General features: G+C 35.4%; 2 protein-coding genes across 3 annotated transcripts; one reads left to right on the top strand and one right to left on the bottom strand.

The window, feature by feature from the left end:
- The first annotated feature begins 1,925 nt into the window (after window positions 1–1,925).
- trip6 (thyroid hormone receptor interactor 6) lies at window positions 1,926–15,401 on the top strand. 2 transcript variants are annotated; one of them, XM_073836349.1, is made up of 11 exons: window positions 1,926–1,974; window positions 2,415–2,477; window positions 3,741–3,954; window positions 4,978–5,135; window positions 5,574–5,678; window positions 7,036–7,599; window positions 9,130–9,223; window positions 9,320–9,489; window positions 9,583–9,761; window positions 9,975–10,095; window positions 12,082–15,401. In XM_073836349.1, exons 3-11 carry the CDS (start codon window positions 3,750–3,752, stop codon window positions 12,211–12,213), a joined length of 1,728 nt encoding a protein of 575 aa, XP_073692450.1. In that variant the 5' UTR covers window positions 1,926–1,974; window positions 2,415–2,477; window positions 3,741–3,749; the 3' UTR covers window positions 12,214–15,401. The 2 variants fall into 2 exon arrangements, with proteins under 2 accessions (XP_073692450.1, XP_073692451.1); XM_073836350.1 differs by having other exon boundaries at window positions 9,133–9,223; window positions 12,082–12,215.
- A 7-nt stretch (window positions 15,402–15,408) lies between these two features.
- Window positions 15,409–20,218, bottom strand: sst5 (somatostatin 5). Its single transcript, XM_073836351.1, has 2 exons — window positions 20,084–20,218; window positions 15,409–15,611 (listed from the first exon to the last, which is right to left on the bottom strand). The coding sequence occupies exons 1-2, from the start codon at window positions 20,216–20,218 to the stop codon at window positions 15,420–15,422; spliced, it is 327 nt and encodes a 108-aa protein (XP_073692452.1). The 3' UTR covers window positions 15,409–15,419.
- Between the last annotated feature and the right edge of the window lie 598 nt (window positions 20,219–20,816).

A 20,816-nucleotide genomic window follows, 5' to 3' on the forward strand; every position in this document is an offset into this window, starting at 1 on the left:
ATATTTGCGGTATAAGTGCCAAAATCCATCTCAATATATTTTTACAGCTCCTTTTTTAGGAGCTCTGTCAAAAACAGGTAGATTTTGGCCCATCTAATTAATATTCATGAGCCTCTCTTCTGATTGGCCTGTTGTTTTCTGAGTGACGCACAGCCAGGCCAACCACAGTTAACTACAGTCATGTATGCTTTAGCCGAGCCCAGAGCCATAAAGAGAGCCTAGCCTGCTGATCAGTGTTGCCAACTTGGCGACTTTGTCGCTATATTTAGCGACTTTTCAGACCCCCTTAGCGACTTTTTTTCAAAAAAGCGCCTAGCGACAAATCTAGCGACTTCTTGGAAAAACCTTATTTAGCTTATGAGACTCTCTGGTACTGCCGCGCGAGCGTGAAGTCGTGCTTTCCCAGCGCGCACGCTCTCCCTCTCTCTCTCTATCTGCGTCTGCTCTGTTCAGTGAGCGGCAGAGAAGCAGCATTTTCAGATAAAAAAATATATTCTGATGCTTCTAACTCTATTTTACATGCAAGTATAGCCCGAAATCACAGCACAGCCATTGTCTTAATCGTATGTGTATTTGATTTTTTTAGACAATGTCGTGATTATGAATCACGATTTTAGTGTAGATAGGCTATATCTTCGAGAGCTGGTTATGTAGTCCTAATGGGCTGCGTTTCAGTCACTATTTCATATTTACCCCGTTGTCTGACAAAAGAAACCGTAAAATATATCAATATATCTATGAAATATATAAATGAAAACAGTTTTATTGAATTTGGCTGCATCAAATAGGAGTATGTGAGCACAGAGACGCAAGACAATACGACGTACTGACGTCATGAATATGCTAATGAGCGTATGGCGTCATTTAGCGACATTTGGCGACTTTTCATGCGGGGTATAGCTACTTTATTGAAAAAAGTTGGCAACACTGCTGCTGATACTCAACAGGATATTTCAGAACAATCATTAATGTTTTTTCTTTTCCAAACACCAGATGCAGTAAGCTACATAACTGTTGCTTTAGTAAAGCCCCTTTCACAATGCGCGCTGATTCTGGAAAATTACGGGAACGAGTGCTGTGTGAACAAAAGCCAGAACCATAAAGGCAGTGTTGTAGTGATGATGCACGTTATCATGCGACTCTTCACAACGAAAAAATATTTGCAAAGTGGAATGAAGCAGCGATCGGGCAGAGCCAGCTCCTCACTATCAGTGCTGAAGCACAGTTTGTTCAGGTTAGTTTCAGTTTAGTGAAACATACGCGTCGCATTACATCTCACATCCAAACGTCACATGTCTTTATGGGTTGTGTGTAAAGCACACACAGGTTCCAGAAAACAACTGTGAATGAACCAAATTAAACAACTCCGGAACAAATCATGGGACACATTATCCGTGTATTTACCGGAATCGCTGTGTGAAAGAGGCTGAAGTTGACGTGCCACTGGTCTCTTATATTCACGTTGTTCTGAAGCCTGTGCAATGATGTAGTTTCGACATCTATCGACTGAACAGCGTTTTCTCGACTTGTTTTCGTGTTGTTGTTGCTTAGCAATGTTATGGACACGATATTGTCTGGGTTTGACAAAAGGAGGGTGGGACGGTGGTTGGTGCTCGGGGTGGTGACTGAAGGCGGTGACTGAGTAGATCGGACGTCACATCTTTGCGGAAGTCACAGTGGCTCGTGAAAATGAACAGCTTCTTTAAGCAGGCTGTGTGCAGTTTACTGGATTGACTGTTTTGAAACTCATATGGTAGTTACATAGCCCCTAGACCTCAGTTATCATGAAAAAAGCCAGGAAATTTCGATTTTGACAATATGGGACCTTTAAGTGAGTGAAATACTGTACTGTAACGTAGCAAACATCCTAGTTACTGTTAAGGATAAATGTTAAAACAGCGTGCCATGTGACGTCATGCATTTGGACTGCTTCACACAGGCCTCTGTCAGCCGCTGCTGGATCCTCCAGGAAAAGTAGGTTACTAAAATGAAACGACAGATAACTAAAAGTACTTCACAAGTGTATTAGGTTAGCCACAAACCTAGAGTGAACACGGCTTGCTGATAGTGTACTCACAGCGTGTGAGAGTGATCCTTTTAGAAGAAAAAAATCTCGGTTAAATCAGCCGAGGCGATTTGGAGTATTCGCATTATCTAACAAACAAATAAACAATGTAAACTAGATGTTATATTGCTCACCGACAAAGTGAACGATTTATGGGACTCGTTTATGTTTAGGGAGTTTATTTGTGATGTTTAACAGTTTCATTAATATATACTACTTTGTGGTAAGTATACGGGGCATCTAAAACTGCATGAACTGAACTTTACAAATGAAACCCCACAGATATAACGTTACCAGACCCACGGACGCAGCGCGCTGGTTCATTTCATGAGCTGATTTCATTTTGCAGATGAAAGCGAGGCGAGGCGAAGCAGATGCTTGGTAGACTGGGAGTCTGCAGCGTTTTCAAGAGGTACGGGAAATCGTTAATGTCCTATTGTTTAGATAACCCAATAAACACAGGGCACAAGTAACCATAGATGAGTTGTTGTTATCGCAAACATCCATGAGCGTCACGTTCATGTGCGGCAGTGTCGCGCTTTTATCATTCGATGTAACTTTGCGATGTAACACCACTGTCTATCGCAGATGAGAGACGTAGTAACGTTATATATTGTTGATGAATGGGTTTTAAACGATAAAAACATTCTCATACGGGTGATTCATCGGCCTAACAATCCCCGGCTTTGAGTACTAGTTTTCACTGATTGCAGTGCAATCCAAGCCGGTTAGGTTGGACATTTCTCTGGTTGCAAACTCACACATTTGTTTGGATGTAGTTCAATGCAGTGATTAGAGATCAGAGACAAAGTCACAGGTGAAAAATCCATCTTAAGGTGGTATTTGTTCTGTTACATGATAGCTGGTCATTATCTGGTCCAAGACCAGGAACAAACAAACCAGCAACTAGTTATAAGTCTATGTGTCTGGGCATGATAACTGATCAAATGGCTAATGACCACTTAGATACCAGCTACCATCTTAAACTCGATTTTCCTTCTCTGTTTCAAAGGACGTGTTTGTATACTAATATTTAGGATTAGATCCTTTCGTATTGTTTACAGCATTTGTCAGCCTCTTATATTGTTGTGAGGTTTATTTGCTTTGTTTTCATAAGCTTATAATAACAAACACTCCTCAACACTTGGATACACAGGACATTGTCCAACGGACACCAGATGGCTCAAATGAGAAGTTGATTGTTACACAACATTTCCCATATTATTTTCATGGACAGACTCTGTAGATAAAGGATTGTGGATTAAGTGTTGGGGACAATGGCTATTGTACCAGTGGGAGACTTGAGAGAGGAACGAATACATCGCGAGTGCCGAGCACCTGTGGGAATTGTATTTATGTGCGAGGGAGAAATGCAATTCAACTAAGGAACCCTGGAATTCCCCTTTCGGCTGAGAATGGTTGCCTTTTCCTGCTTTTTAACTTAGCGCCTATTGTTATCGTGGAAAACCATGCGTTACCACTGGAAACCCAACATCAACCTGTTTTGTGTATTTACAGTTATTGCATTTGTACAAGTTTGGACAGCAATGCTTAGGGTCTTAACTCTTATGTTTGTGTGATTATGTTTAGAATATGCAGATAAGAGGCTTAGAAATGAGAAAAATATCACAAAAGTGACATTTGTTTATTTATATTCTATGTTCTGTTCTTGTAGAAGCCTGGTATGTCTGGCCCCAACTGGCTGCCTCCAAGAACCCTGGGTAGCCCAGATAGAGCCACAGCACTAATGTCACACTCTGGCCCCGCTCTCTATAGACCTCCCAAGAAAGGTCTGCCTGACCAGAGGCCCAAATATAACATGTATGACCAGAATGGTGGAATGGGAGGAAATGGTATGCCTGTAAGATATATGGCTACTGGACCTTCAGGTAAGAGCCTTGTAACGGCAACATTTCAACTTTTCAATGCATGTTTATGCATCATGCTTACACAACTGACAAAATAGTTTTATTCTGTTGATACCGTTGAAAAGGATTTTAATTGGGTTATATTTGCTGAGTAAAATCCAATACTTGTTTTCTGACCAATTTTGAGGCTCTGATTCCAAAAACCTGCTTTGCTCTAGCGTTTAACACTTACTCTGAAAATGTTCATTTCATAGCATTTTTGCTTTTAAATACCATTAGTCCCTTAATCACATTATCCTTTAATTACCAGAAAAATTGCCACAAAGACATGATTCATTATTCCTATCTTTCTCTGAGCCAGGTTATAATGATTTGTTAAATTCTCAGCCTATTTTCATATGTATTATGATTCTGGAAGAAAGTGCAAACATGACCCAGATGTTTTCTGCTACATCTATGGGTTACTACATCCAAACATTGACCCAAAATTACAGATTAAGAACAAAACAAAACCAGACCAAAACAACTAATTTTATACATATTTTCTAGTTATTTTTAAGTTATTGTATGTTTTTTCCACTTCTTTGCAGATTTTAAGTTAAATGGTACATTTTGAATACATTTTTGTCATTAAAACATTTGACTAATGTTGTTATTTTAATAAGTCTATTGAAGTTGATGAATAAGTAGCCTAATTTAAAATTATATATTTTTTGGCGAATCGACTGTTTGTTTGTTTTTCAAGATGCAAGGCTATGTTAAGTATTGTAATAATATCTTATCTAGTTTATATTTTAATAATGTATAGTTTTTGCCATGAAAATAGATAAAGAAGCTGGCATCACATTAAAAGGCAAACATAAGGTTTTCCCAAATAATACAGTATGTGACATGGCTCTTGTTTAAAACGGTTTAAAATTGTCAACCTTTGAAACACAACTTTCTGAAGCTCATTATATCATCTATTTTGATGATTTTTTTTATCTTGAAGACACAAATGTTTGAATAATTCTGTTTGAACTGATCTGATATTTGTGTTCTCAGGTGCAACCATGCAACACCAGCATCAAGATGATCGCTCAGGGTCTACTACCTACAACCCCTTGTCTCCCCAGTTAGGAGACCGATACTATTCTCCAGGCCAGGGGCCCAAAGAAGACCACCACGCATGGAACCCCCGCACGGCCAGCCATGAACTTCATGTCAGTCATACCCACATGGTTATTTATATTTGTCATTTTTCAGTTAGACTTTTGTTGTTAAAAATTAGATTAAAAGATGATTTGATTTGTCAAATATACTTTAAATGTGACTAAAAATAGAAAAAAGGAGTCCACCCAAAAAAATTCCATCGTTTACTCACCCTCATGTCACACCTGTATGACTTATTTTCTTCAGCAGAACACAAAAGATATTTTAAAGAATGCTGCTAACCAAACAGTTTCAGGTCCCATTGGCATCTAATATATTATTGTCCATATAATAGAAGTCAGTGGAAAGCATACAGGTTTGGAACAACACAAGGGTGGATAAATTAAGACAAATCTGTTTTTAAAACTTGGGGGGAATCCAAATTTAGGCACTGTGTTTCTTTAAAAAGTATTTAATGTGAGTTTTGTTTCTGGCTGTTGTTTGCTCAGAATCGGGGATCAGAGAAGCACATCTCTGCTATTGATGCAGAGATAGACTCTCTTACATGTATGCTGGCAGACCTGGACAGTCACCCTCAGAACTCAAGCACACAGGTACAACACACCAGTACAGCTTTTAAAACAAATACTAGAAAAATAAACACCTTCGGGTATGTTAGTGATTTAATATGTTTGTTAAGGCTAAAAATCTCTGCACAACTTTTAAAATCTGAGCAGAATTTGAAAGATGTGTTAGAAGTGGGACTTTTATTTTGGCGGTGCATTTTATATAGTTGACTGCCTCCGTCTTATAAATTATTAGACAAAACTGTTATTCAAGAAAGTAAACAGTGTATGAAAAGTATTATAGTGTTTACTTTTTGTTTGATATCTTACACTACCAGCCAAAAGTTTTTGAACAGTAAGATTTTTAATGCTTTTTAAAGTCTCTTCTGCTCACCAAGCCTGTATTTATTTGATCCAAAGTACAGCAAAAACAGTCAAATTCTAAAATATTTTTACTTTTTAAAATAACCATTTTCTGTTTGAATATATTTTAAAATGCAATTTATTACTGTGATTTCAAAGCTAATTTTTTCCATCATTATTCCAGTCACATGATCCTTTACAAATTATTCTAATATTCTGATTTACTGCCGATTAGATTTTTTTTCAGGTTTCTTTGATGAATAGAAAGTTCAGAATAACAGCATTTATCTGAATTAGAAATCTTTTGTAACATTATGAATGTCTTTGTCATCACTTTTGGTCAATTTAAGCGTCCTTGCTAAATAAAAGTATTAATTTCTTTCCCACCAAAAAAATTATACTGACCCCAAGCATTTGCATGGTATAGTGTATAATGTTACAAAGCTTTTTATTTCAGATAAATGCTGATCTTAAGATCTTTCTATTCGTCAAAAAAATCCTGAAAAAATGTACTCAACTGTTTCAAATATTGACAATAATAAAAATGTTTCTTGAACAGCAAATCAGCTTATTAGAATGATTTCTAAAGGATCATGTGACACTGAAGCCTGGAATAACGATGAGAAATATTAAAGTTTTACTGTTTTTGCTGTACTTTGGATCAAATAAATGCAGGCTTGGTGAGCAGAAAAAACTTATTTAAAAAAGATAAAAAATCTTACTGTTCAAAAACTGTCCAACTTGTACTGGTAGTGTATATGTCAGCTTCATTTACCATTGGCCAAACTGCTCTCTGAGATATTGGCATTGGCCTTCAAAAAAACTAATATAGCTAGCATCAACTTCCCCAGATCGCAAATCATGATGTAAAATGTTGTGTAGTGTATTCCAGCCTTTAGGAAATATTTGTATTGTGGTATTTTTGCAATGATTTCGATCGTTCTAATTCTGTTTTTGGTTGATTTTACAGAACTGACTGTTGATTTTATTGTAGTTTTTATGCAAAAAATAAAAAATAATTCTTATTCATATTTTTCAACAGTTGTATGATAATGTGCCTTACAGCAAGCACCTCCCCATTGACCGCTATAATCCTCCCAACCAGATGGGGGCTCCACCATCAAGCAGGCCCTCAATGGGCTACCCCCCTCCACTCCAAAACCAGTACCACCCTGCCCCACCTTACACCTCTACTCCTCAGCCAGACTATGTTTACTCCTCTGCTGCCTCTTCCGTCCACAAACCTTACCCACAACCGGTGCCTGCCTCCTACACCACCGCCTCCACCCCAACCGGTCCACGCTTCACCGTACAAGTGAAAACGGCTCAGCCCGTCACCTATTCTCAGAGCGGACGGCAGGCAGAGCAAGCTTACACCCCTCCACCACCCCGTCAGCATGCCTCTCGCCCCCCTCAGCAAGAACGGCCACATTATGAGCCACAGGGACAGGCCTGGTACCCACCGCCTCCTCCTCCTGTACAAGAACCTCATGGAGATCCAGCCGCCTATAAGGGAGGATCAGGAAATATGTCAGGAGGGAGATCTGGCCAGGGACCACTGGTGAAGAAGAGTCAAGACCAAGTGTCAGCATATCAGTCTAACAAGGTAAGACTTGTTTTTCAGTGAGGTTGATGCTTGTTTGTCAAGTTGTAGCAGAGAAAGAAACTCTGTCATTAAAATAAACAGAATTTTTAGAGTGTCATTTACAAGGAAAGAAAAAAAACTTGGTTTAAAGTTATATTTATCTTTGTTTTATTTGTTTGTTGTAGTTGAATGGGCCTTTATATAGGGAAGCCTGTTTCTGCCACTTAATAAAAGATAAAAAGTAATTGCGAATTCACTTCTTGCAATTCTAACCTTTTTTTTTTAGAATTGTAGGATATAAAGTCAGAATTGCGACATAAGCTTGCAATTACAAGAAAAAAAGTCTGATTTATGAGATCAAATTTAGCAAACATATCTTTTTTCACAGAATTGAAAGGAATTCTTGGAATTCTGACTTCATAAAGCAATTTGTGAGTTATTAAACCATAAACTTGCAGTTCTGAGAAAATATCAGTCTTTTTTTCCCCTCAAACTGGACTTTATAACTTTTGCGAGTTTATATCTCACAATTCTGAGAAAAAAAGTCAGAATTGCGAGTTATATCCTGCAATTGCAAGGAAAAAATGACAGAATTTAGTTATACCTCACAACTCTGACTTTATAACTCGCAACTGCGATTTTATATTTCGCAATAGCAAGAAAAATAGTTTGTTTTTATTCAGTGGCAGAAACATGAAACAAACATATTTATTTACCGACTTGATGATAAAATAAAATAGTTTTGATTCAAGAAAATGCTGTTTCTTTTAGATATTTGTGGCTTGATGATTGTGAAAATCTCTCAAAATACATTTTGAACATAAAAATAAAATATTAATTTTCCTTTGTTGCAATTAAATGAAATGTATTATAGTTTAGAGTTTAGTTTTTACATTAAATACAGTTAGCTTACATTTTGAAGTGCTGTGACACACTTTAATAGGACATACGAATATCTTAATGTATTTTTTTTTTTGTCTGTGAAATATGGTTACAAGCCTTTATGGTAAATTAAAATAAATTTTAATGTATTTTCTGTTGAAACTTGTAATTACACATTTGTAGTGATGAATTTGCAGTTTAGTACATTTAAAATATTTACTTTAAATGTAATATTAAATAACACTCTACAGTTACCATTATAATCAAGTACTTTACATGTGCTTTATGATATTAGTCAACACACTGAAATAACTGTACATCTTTAAGGCATGTCAAAAGATAACTAAAACAATGTTTTAGTATGTAAAGTAAAACTTTTAATTTTACTTTGTTACAAAGTGAATTTCTTTATAAGTGTGTAAAGACAGTCTTGAAAGTTTACTCTCTTTTATTCAAATTTTATTACATGCAAGTCAGTTTATTCTTTTGAAACTATTTTTAAGATTTGAAGTACACTGCAAGTGTACAATGCAATGCAATTAAGTGTTTGACTCTACAGAAAGTATGAGATGGTATTAAGAATGCATTTGTATAAGAATGATAAAATATGTATGATAAAATGTTTTACATGTCCATTATGCTTATCAGAGTTTTTCTGTGATCTGCCAGCAGGGGGCAGCACCACATCCGGAGGAAGAGTTGGATCGACTCACCAAGAAGCTGGTGTATGACATGAATCATCCCCCAACTGAGGAGTATTTTGGTACAATCCAATACTTTACATTCTCTGATGTGCTTTTACATATTTTGTGTTACAATGACAGTCATGGATCTCTCTCTCTCCATCTTTCTCTCTCAGGTCGATGTGCTCGGTGTGGAGACAATGTTCTGGGAGATGGCAGTGGCTGTATTGCCATGGAGCAGGTGTTTCACGTGGAGTGTTTCACCTGTATCACCTGTCATGCCCGTCTGAGAGGCCAGCCCTTCTATGCACTAGACAGGAAGAGCTACTGTGAGAACTGCTACATAGTGAGTTCTGTTTATCTGTTAAAGTCTCTTGGTTCTTGCCCTTTATTGTTTGTTTTTTCTTTCTACATTCAAACTCTCAAACTCTGCTTCCAGAGCACACTTGAGCGCTGTTCGAAATGCTCTGAGCCCATCCTAGACCGGATCCTGAGGGCGATGGGAAAGGCTTACCACCCTCGCTGTTTCACATGTGTGGTTTGTGGCTGTTGTCTAGATGGAGTACCTTTTACTGTGGATGCAGCATCTCAGATCCACTGTATTGAGGACTTTCACAGGTACTCAGCAACTTCTTTTTTTCGGTTTCTGTGTGGTTTGAAGTCTCTGTTTCTCTTAATAAACAATTAAATGCAGATAGTAGAATGCCATGGTGTTTTTCCTTCACTATATCTTGGCTTTTTTTGAAAGGATTTGTGAGGCTCTACCGAATGTCCTACAGGTTACTACATGGGTTTTATTATTCAAACCTTGTTTGCTGCTTCTTTGAACAGGAAGTTTGCCCCCCGCTGCTCAGTATGTGGCCAGCCCATAATGCCAGAGCCTGGGCAGGAGGAGACTGTGAGGATCGTTGCACTGGATCGCAGTTTTCATGTTAACTGCTATGTTTGTGAGGTAAGAATTTTCAGACTGCCAATTGAATGTTGAATTATTAATGGTTTATTTTAATCATGCATGTAAAGCGGCAGTTACTTTAGGGGTCTGCAATACTGAAAAAAAAGAAAACTAATTCTGATCTTATCAATTCTTACTAGTTAATCAATTAAGCAAAAACACTACAGGTGAATATGGTAATTATAGATGGGTATTACCAGACATCCCTAGTAAAAAAGTAATAGAATTAAATTGCGTTTATTTTACACTAAGTATAGTTCAAGTCTATTACCCTATTTACTGACATATTGCTTGAGAGTTACTGATTTAAAAATTGTAATTAAACTTTATTTGGGGTACTACTTGTGCACAATGTGCATTTCATTATATTAAGCCTGAAATGTGTTTTAATGTTACTATTGATGAGAATTCTATGATCTTTAAATAATATCGGTCTTTAAATGCAAATATTTTAAGTGTATCTAAAGTATACTTGCAATAGTTTTACTTTAGCACAATCAAATATACCTAAGTATATCTTTTTTGGACTTTCGCACAATGAAAGTGCATTAAAGGAGTAGTTCACTTTCAGAACAAAAATTTACAGATAATGTGCTCACCCCCTTGTCATCCGAGATGTTCATGTCTTTCTTTCTTCAGTCGTAAGGAAATTGTTTTTTGAGGAAAACATTTCAGGATTATTTAAAGCCCTTTGAAGCTGCATTTAAACTGCATTTTGGAAGTTCAAACTCGGGGGCACCATTGAATTTCGTTATATTGAGAGAAATATTAAAATGTTTTCCTCAAAAAACGTTTTTTTTTTACAACTGAAGAAAGAAAGACATGAACATCTTGGATTTACATTATCTGTAAATTTTTTAAACTACTCCTTCAAGTGCAAAATTAGTTGTTCCAATTTAGCAGACTTTAAATATGCCAGTTTAGTATACCAAAAGTACAATTGCAGGGTATTTTTTTAAATTTATGATTTATATTCTTATTTTCATTAGGGTTGTTTTCTAAAAATGTTATGTTTAAATATATACAAATGAGGCACTGTCTTCTTGCGCTAAGTTGCACAAATTTCCAAAATAGAAATCTGAACATTGAATAGAACCAGGTAAAAAAAAAAAAAGTCAACAGCCAGAAAAAATATTCATTTTCACAATGTTTTTTAGGCATATGTTGAATATCTATCATAAGAATTATGAACAAACCCCTCTCTAAACACCTTCAGCATATAAATAGGAATAAAGGTGGAATAATTTATGTATTTTCAAGTGCTGCTGAAATAAAGATGGCTCAGTGCACCTCAGTTCCAGGTGTATATGACTTCTTTCTGACCAATACATACAGATTTGGTGTTGAACGTGGAAGTGCAGTGGAGAGAACAAAACAAAAGACCAGTCATGAATTAGAATTACAAAACAAGGATTTCTAAAGAAAAATGTCTGAAGATTTCAATATAAACCAAGAGGAGGCCTTCAGAAGGCCTTTATTAACCCCCCAGACCTGTGTGGAGTACTTTATGATGGTTAATGCAGTTTATTGGGTTTTAAAATCTCAACAGCCATTCACTGCCATTATAAAGCTCGAAAGAGTCAGGGCATTCTTTAATGTGACTGTGATTGTATTTATTTGAGGAAAAAAGTCTCATACTGTAGACCAAGGATGGCTTGAGTGCGAGTGAACCATGGGGTAATTTTCATTTTTAGTGAACTATCCCTTTAAATTTGTATAAACAAAAATCGTAATGCTCTCACCAATCAAATAAAATCAGCAGTAACTAAATCTATCTTTCCACTGCAGAGATAACAAGGAAGCTGCATGTGAAGTTGGATATTTAGATGCATTTATAAATTGTTGAATGCATCTCATAGGTGGCATGAATGCATTTACACTGCAGTTGCAATTGCATTAATAATGCTATGAGATTAATGCTTTAAAAATAAAATTCTAAATATGCATAATTAGGGAAAAAGACTCAATGAGAGCTTTGGGTTGCAGGACTGTGGTCTTCTCCTTTCATCAGAGGGCGAGGGAAGAGGCTGCTATCCCCTGGACGGACACATTCTGTGCAAGAGCTGCAGCGCCCGTCGCATCCAAGATCTTTCTGCCAAAATCTCCACTGACTGCTAATGCCCCCGTCCCGTCACTCTGTGCCCTTTTCTCTCCTTCATGGTTATTCTTCAGAATGTACCACTATCTGAACATCCACCACCTGGTATTTCTTCCATCCTTGGCTTTACACATTGATCGCACAAATAATATGAAGACGTCCCTCTCAGGGTAGCATAGAGCTGAGGAGAAAAAAAGCAGCTCTTGCGCTTAGAGTAGATTCACTGGAAAGCTGTTTCCTCGAGAATATAGAAAAACAGGTGGTGAATGAAATACGATGGTGTTTGTGTATAATCCTCAGCGTAAATGTGAGTCTCGTGAACAGGGTGCGTTTCTACCTTTAAGGAAGCAGTCGCTTTTACAACTCTAAAATTATAACCTCTAATGGAAATATAGTTAACAGTCAGAGTTTCCTTAAATAATGCCCCAATTCTGCTGGCAGTTGGGGTCGCTTCATATTGTCCCCATTCAGATCATCTCTTTTCTTTTTTTAGAATATCCAATGCTCATTCTTTTAATACTTGAAATCATGATTGTTGAAGGATATTATTACTGTATTTCGTTTACTGACTTGGTATTGGTTTTTTTATCATATTCATCATGATGCAAATGATAATTCTGGTAAAAGGTGGGACACGTTTAAAACGGGCAGCTGTTTTGTTCTGTTTTCTTTGCAGTTTCTAGCTTTAGGTTTACGCTGGTTTCTGAAATCGTTACAAGAGTTGTGTTGTCAGATAGGAATGAAGTGTCAGTGTGTTTATTGACTGCTTCGATGAAGGAAATGTTTTGACAGGTGTGTGTTAGATCAAAGTGGTTTATTTCATTGCAAAGGTGAATAGCTTTTCGGCTACGTTCAGCAGTTTGGTTTTGGCAGCAGGGTGGATCATTTTTAAGAAGTTGAATAGTGAGAGAAATCGAGAGCGATTAGCAAAAGGAATCTACTAGGTTAGAATGACAGATGTGGGAAGTGGAACATTTGTCTTAACATCAAGGAACTTTGTTGCAATTTTGTTACTGAATATACAGTTGAGGTCAAGTTTACATACCCCTTTCAGAATTTGCAAAATGTTAATTATGTTACCAAAATAAGAGGGATCATACAAAATGCATGTTAGTGTTGTTTTTTTTAGCACTGACCTGAATAAGATATTTCACATTAAAGATGTTTACATATAGTCCACAAGAGAAAATAATAGTTGAATTTATAAAAATGACCCTGTTCAAAAGTTTACACCCCCTTGGTTCTTAATACTGTGTTACCTGAATGATCCACAGCTGTTTTTTTTTTTTCTGTGTTTAGTGATAGTTGTTCATGAGTCCCTTGTTTGTCCCAAACAGTTAAACTGCCTGCTGTTCTTCAGAAAGATCCTTCAGGCCCCACAAATTCTTTGGTTTTCCAGCATTTTTGTGTATTTGATCCCTTTCCAACAATGACTGTATGATTTTGAGATCCATCTTTTCACACTGAGGACAACTGAGGGACTCGTATGCAACTATTACAGAAGGTTCAAGCGCTCACTGATGGCCCAGAAGGAAAAATGCATTAAGAGCCGGGGAGTGAAAACTTTTGGAATTTGAAGATCAGGGTAAATGTAACTTATTTTGTCTTCTGGGAAATATTTAACTATCTTCTGTAGCCCCTGAAGGGCAGTACTAAATGAAAAGATATGATATTTAGAAAAAAAAACAAGAAAAATGTACACATTCTGTTTAAAAGTTTTCACCCCTGGCTCTTAATGCATGTTTTTTCCTTCTGGAGCATCAGTGAGCGTTTAAACCTTCTGTAAGAGTTGCATATCTTTCAGTCTTTCAGTTGTCCTCAGTGTGAAAAGATGGATCTCAAAAATCATACAGTCTTTGTTGGAAAGCATTCAAATGCACAAAAATGCTGAAAAGCCAAAGAATTTGTGGGACCTGAAGAATTTTTCTGAAGAACAGCAAGCAGTTTAACTGTTCAGGACAAACAAGAGACTCATGAACAACTATCATAAACATATTTTATGTGAAATATCTTATTCAGCTCAGTACTAAATAAACAATAACATGCATTTTTTATAAACCCTCTTATTTTGGTAAAATAATTAACATTTTGAAGATGAAAGGGGAGTGTAAACTAACCGAAGGTAAATGGTCAGGTATGAAGGTTACAAAGAGCTAAAGTATGTAGATATACACGTAGTTACGCGTCTGACTCTTATGCAGAGATTGTTACTGATTGGCTTTATTTTTGTACATCTCCTTTTCTGCTTTATTTTGTGTCAAAATGCATTTTTAATTGTGATATTTGAATAATGTGTAGCAGCAAGCGTCCATTGCTTAATGCCATTATATAAAAAGGTTTCAAATAAGGTGTTGATTGTTTGAAGCGGAATAATTAAGTGCTGGTGTTTGCGCTGACAAATAGTTACAATTATCTAGAAACTAAAAGCATGAAGTGGAGCATAAAGTGGTTCAGATGGTTGCATGCTTTATTTATTGATTGGTCTGCAATATTTTGTAAGATTAATACAACGTGGTGTCCATCTGGTCAAAAACTTTTTCTAAACCTGTCATTGCAGATGATCGCTAATTGATAAAGTGCCCTGGGTACTGCACAGTCTGGCTGAATTTTAATGGCTGATTTACTTTATAAGCTGCCAGTTTATTTCAGGGCACGTTAGGATGAGTTTGCATTTTTTGTCACATGTCTGTTGACTCTACTGACCGTTGTTCTGATTTATGATTTGATGAACTGTGAAAGAAAACATCTGACAAGGTTTTAGTGTGTTTTTGCTGTTTGTATTACATCAAATAGAGCCAACCCCACATAAACACACTTTCCCTGATCACATCTTATTACAGATGACTAGCAATCCACAATGACACTGTTGCAAGGTCAACACAAAACCTCTATATCAAGATTTTTTCTATTTACTTTAAATCATATAATCGTTGGCAATCAATCCTAATAGCATCCATAATACATATTTTCTAGCATAAAGTTAAACTCTTTGTACCAGAATAGTATTACTGTGTCATTATCACTGTGTGCTGGTGATTTCTTTAAAGAACATTCTTGGTATGCAGATGTATAAGAAAGAGGAGAAACCAAATAGCATATAGATTGATTATTACAATCCATGATATACACACAGGACCAGAAATCCTCTAATACATCAAGTGATATTGATGCCTACACAAGTATAACTCTTTGAAAGGGTCTTGAGATTTAAAACCAAGCTGGTTGACTAACAAGAGGTAAAGGTCTTCCAGTAGAAATTCCGGCAGCCTGCTTTGCGTTCTCGTTGGGAGGAGGGAATCTGCCGAACCACTTCATTACGAGCCTCAAGATCATCGGTGCTTTCGAGAGCATCTTTGTCTTCAGGTGCCACCGAGTCAGAAAGCTGCTTCAGAAGCAGCAATCGAGTGAGATCCTGAAGCTGAAGAGAGAGAAGAATCAAGTCAAATAAAAAAAACAAGACTAATTTGAATTTGCTGTTGTACTTAAATATGCATGTTATTTTCACGGTAACACTTCACAATAAGGTTCGTTAGTTGACTTTAGTTTAGTTTACTTCTACGGCATTTATTCATTCATTCATAGTTTCATGAACTAATATGATAGAAGATGAATAAATACTGTAATAAATGTATCGCTCATTGTTCATTCATGTTAGTTAATACATTAACATTAACTAATGGAACCTTATTGTAAAGTGTTATCATTTTCTCTATATTCACACAGATGTTACTTAAAAATTATTAAAGATTATTGGAGTATGTCTCATGAGAAAATGCCATTTCAGTCTTTTTAATTCATTTTGTTACTGTTTCTTTTGTCATTATTTGTGGAATTTAATACTATGGTTTCCAAGTGAAAATTGCTTAAGTCTTTTTTTTTTTTAAGTTTAGGATTTTGAAACACTTTTCATTTCGAAATGCCAGTAAATTTTATAATGCTTTACAGTAAGGTTTTAATTGTTAACATTAGATAATGACATAAAAATACTTCTAATGTATTTATTAATCTTAATATTCATTTAGTAATAAAACCATAAGTATCTTTTGTATCTGTCTATTAAATGTTATTTAATGGAATTGAGCTGACAGTTGAAATTACGGTAACACTTTACAATAAAGCCTACAATAAAGTTTATTAACTAATATTAACAATTAGCAATACAGATTTGATTCATCTTTGGCAATCTTATAAAAACTGTACTAAATGTTGACATTGACATTAACTAAGATTCTTAAATGGTTCTTTCTTAAATTAGTTAACTGGTGTTAACAAATTAAACCTTATTGCAAAGTGTTACCTGATTTACTAGTGATTTCTGAGAGAAGAAATGTTCAAAATTGTAAAAAAAAAAAAAATGTTATTGAAACCATTTTTTAATTAAAAATTCATAGTAAAATTTACAAATACACTACCAGTCAAAAGTTTCTGAACAGTAAGACTTTTTAATGTTTTTTTAAAGAAGTCTCTTCTGCTCACCAAGCCTGCATTTATTTGATCCAAAATACAGCAAAAAGAAATATTTTTACTATTTAAAATAACTGCTTTCTATTTTAATATTTTAATATATTTATATATAAATAGAAAGATCCAAAAATTACCATTCCAAAGCTTATATATATATATATATATATATATATATATATATTAGACGGTGGGCCGAGGGTCCGTATCTGCTTTACTTTTCGAAATGGATGATCCCCATGGAGGGAGAACCTGGATTTGTAAAGTTGGGACAGTTGTTTTATTCTAAACGATATGAAAAGTGTTGCCACTCCCATTTATTGCACATTTTCCACGAAATCATAATTCGCGACCCGTAAATATGCAGGCAAACGCGGTTGCCTACTATATCAGTTGAGCCAATAGCGCGGCAAGATATTGACACGGGATTATTATTAACCAATCAGATGTAGTTTATTTCGAACAGCTGTTACACGAATGATTTAGCTATCAGACACGAGCAGGAGCAGCGCATTGATCATCGTCAAGGACATTCTTTGTGTGATTGGAAGTATTCATTTAATTAGAATATGATATCTATATAAAATGTTTGTTTTGTACACTGTGTTGTTCAAACGTGTGTAAGCGTCTCGTTAGTGTCGTTTTAGTAGGGTAACGTTTCAGTTGGCGAACTAGTAGTAGCCATAGCCGTTGTAGAATATCATATTTAATATCTATTTAATATTTACTATCATATTTTCGGGCTAGGCCTTTTCAAGCCAATGTAAAAGTTTGCCAACAAATTTTGTGTAGTTTTTTGTACTAATCTTATATTGTTACTGCAACTACACTGCACATATCTGTATATGTTGTTCATACTGTATATCTATTTTGCTCTTATATATAATAATTTATATTATTGTAAACCATACTATCTTAACTGTATACTACTGTCCATACTGCACTGTACAGTACAGGTCAAAAGTTTGGAAACATTACTATTTTTAATGTTTTTGAAAGAAGTCTCTTCTGCTCATCAAGCCTGCATATATTTGATCAAAAATACAGAAAAAACAGTAATAGTGTGAAATATTATTAGAATAGTTTTCTATTTGAATATACTTTAAAAAGTTATTTCTGTGATGCAAAGCTGAATTTTCAGCATCATTACTCCAGTCTTCAGTGTCACATGTGACATCCAGTCTATCACATGATCCTTTACAAAACATTATAATATTCTGATTTATTATGAGTGTTGGAAACAGTTCTGCTGCCTAATATATTTGATGAATAAAAGGTTAAAAAGAACTGCATTTATTCAAAATAATAAATAAAAAAATTATAATAATATAAATCTTTAGTATCACTTTTTATTAATTGAACACATCCTTGCTGAATAAAAGTATTGATTTTATAGCAGCAGAACTGTTCCCAACTTTGATAATGAATCATATTAGAATGATTTCTAAATGATCATTTGATAATGATCCTAAAAATTCAGCTTTAAATCACAGAAATAATTTAAAGTATAATAAATTGAAAATCAATCATTTTAAATTGTAATATTAATAATATATAACAATGTTACATTTTTTCTGTATTTTTTTTTTTACAAATAAATGCAGGCTTGATGAGCAGAAGAAACTTCTTTCAAAAACATTAAAAATAGTTATGTTTCCAAACTTTAGACCTGTACTGTATGTCTAATACTGCACCGCCTGTCTATACAATATAATACCAACCTTCCTTTGCAGTTTCTTCAACTAATACTGCCTTCTCTCTTCTCCTTTGTGCTCGTTTTATCTTCGTGATATTTGTGAAATGGCTGTAGCACTCCCTGTGGTAGCCAGTGTTAGCTGGTTTGACTAACTGGTTTGTAGGTTCATGGCTTTGTAACTTGTATGCCTGTACTGCCTCTTCTGCAATGATACCTTCTCTGCCCTCAAGGTCTTTCCACAGAAACACTGATTTAATACATTTCTCCCAACTTATGTCTGTGAAGGGAATGGTGGGTCCACCACTTCCCTCAAATATATGCATACAGCACTTCATGTTTTGCCATTTCTTCCAAGTAAACATGGGCGGGAAAAAGAGTATTGTCTGTCTCGTTTCCAAGCAATACCATTGTCAAATGTGTTAAATCAGAAGGATGTATTTATTAAAGATTACAATTAAGAAATGACAGGACCTCGTATGACAAAAGGTGATTACATAAAATAAAAACAGTACAAATGGATAACGTTACCTCTACGTACTCATTTTGTGTCAAACTGAATATGTAGCAAAATTAGGTAAAATATTTCTCATCTTAAATAACACAATCTTAAATCCTGGGCGCGAAGCGCGCCAGTGTGTTCAGAAACGCGTCACCAACACCGACACTTTCCATGCACGCTATTGGATGAAGGCATCAAATACGTCATGCAGGTCGGACCCCGCACGTAGTTGCTTGCTCTATTCGCCGGGAAAATAACCTGGAGAAAGTTATCGATATTATAGTAATGGACAAAGTGTGTGAGTGGCAACAATTTTTATTTACTTTGTTGAAAAGCGTAGCGGTTACATATAAAAAACTGGGTTATCCCTCACCACAGATCGTTTGAAAACACGAAATCTCCACTCGGCCCACCGTCTATATATATATATACTGCATTTATCTGAAAAAAGAAGTAAAAAGTAAAAAAAAAAAATATATATATATATATATATATATATATATATATATATATATATATATTTTTTTTTTTTTTTTTTTTTTTTTTTTTTTTTTACTTTTTACTTCTTTTTTTTACTTTTATTTAGCAAGGATGCTTTAAATTGACCAAAAGTGATGATAAAGACATTTATAAAGATTTCGATTTAAGATAAATGCAGTTCTTCTGAACTTTCTATTTATCAAAGAAACCTGAAAAAAATAGGATTTGGCTGTTTTCAACAAAATTATGATAATGTTTTTTGAGCAGCAAATCAGAATATTACAATGATTTCTGAAGGATCTTGTGACTGGAGTAATGATGCTAAAAATTCAGCTTTGAAATCACAGGAATAAATTACATTTTAAAATACATTCAAATAGAAAACAGTTATTTTAAATAGTAAAAAATATTGCAGAATTTTACTATTTATGCTGTACTTTGGATCAAATAAATGCAGGGTTGGTGAGCAGAAGAGACTTTAAAAAATATGAAAAATATTACTGTTCAAAAACTTGTGACTGGTAGTGTAGTTACAAAAAAACAGTACCACACCGAATTAAACATAAAATGTTGAGGTAGAAAAACTTTTTATATTTAAACTGAAATCATAAAAACACTCCAATAACCCTTTTTTGTTGTGAATTTTGAAAACTGTAAACTGAAAAATGTTACTCAGAAAGAAACAGCAAGTAGTAATACATTGAATCAAACATGGAATTTTAAGGTAAAAACAAACAAACAAAAAGTGTCTTACGTCATTCTCCTTGGGGTCCACTTCTGATCGTAGCAGCTGGAGCAGCATGTCTCCTCTTGGAGCTGAACTCACACTGCAAAGCAGCAAAGACACAGACAGAGTTGCCACAAACACCTGTAACGGGGAGAAGAACATCCTTTCAGCACTGTAAAACACTGCCTTTAAGAGGGGTTTAAGGATGACAAGCTTTTATATCCACCAAAGGTGGAATCCAGGGGTCAATTAAAGAGCACTTATTGGTCGAAACATAACCACGAAGGATGGTGGAGGTGGTGATGTTGGTGTGTGGGTGTACAGGAGCAGGGGTAAAGGGTGAAGAGACATTTGTGCGTAGGGTGGGACTCCCAGGCCCAGTAGGACAGATGTTTGATAAGGTCACACCGAGGTGTTACTTTGCATCAGAAACCTTATCAATTCTGTCATTTCCAATAATATATATCGCAAAAATGAATCATCTAGAACTTAAATATACTTCTGTTTGACAGGTGAAATGTTAACTTCAGTGGCAAGGTACTAATGAACTGGTAGGGTGTTAATCATTAAAGGGTGATGATGCTATTATGCTCCGGTAAGGCGTCTGGTGTCACTTGTAATTTGGAGAGCTGGGCATTTCTGTGTCTTGGTCTCACTATGAGGTCCTCGTTAGACTGAGGAATTAATGATGCGAAGTGACTCAAATGTTAATTGGTCTGCTTAGTCATTATATCACACCATCCTCCACCTCTGGAGATTT

Source organism: Garra rufa, chromosome 3, assembly GCF_049309525.1.
Source record: "Garra rufa chromosome 3, GarRuf1.0, whole genome shotgun sequence".
NCBI lineage: Eukaryota > Metazoa > Chordata > Actinopteri > Cypriniformes > Cyprinidae > Garra > Garra rufa.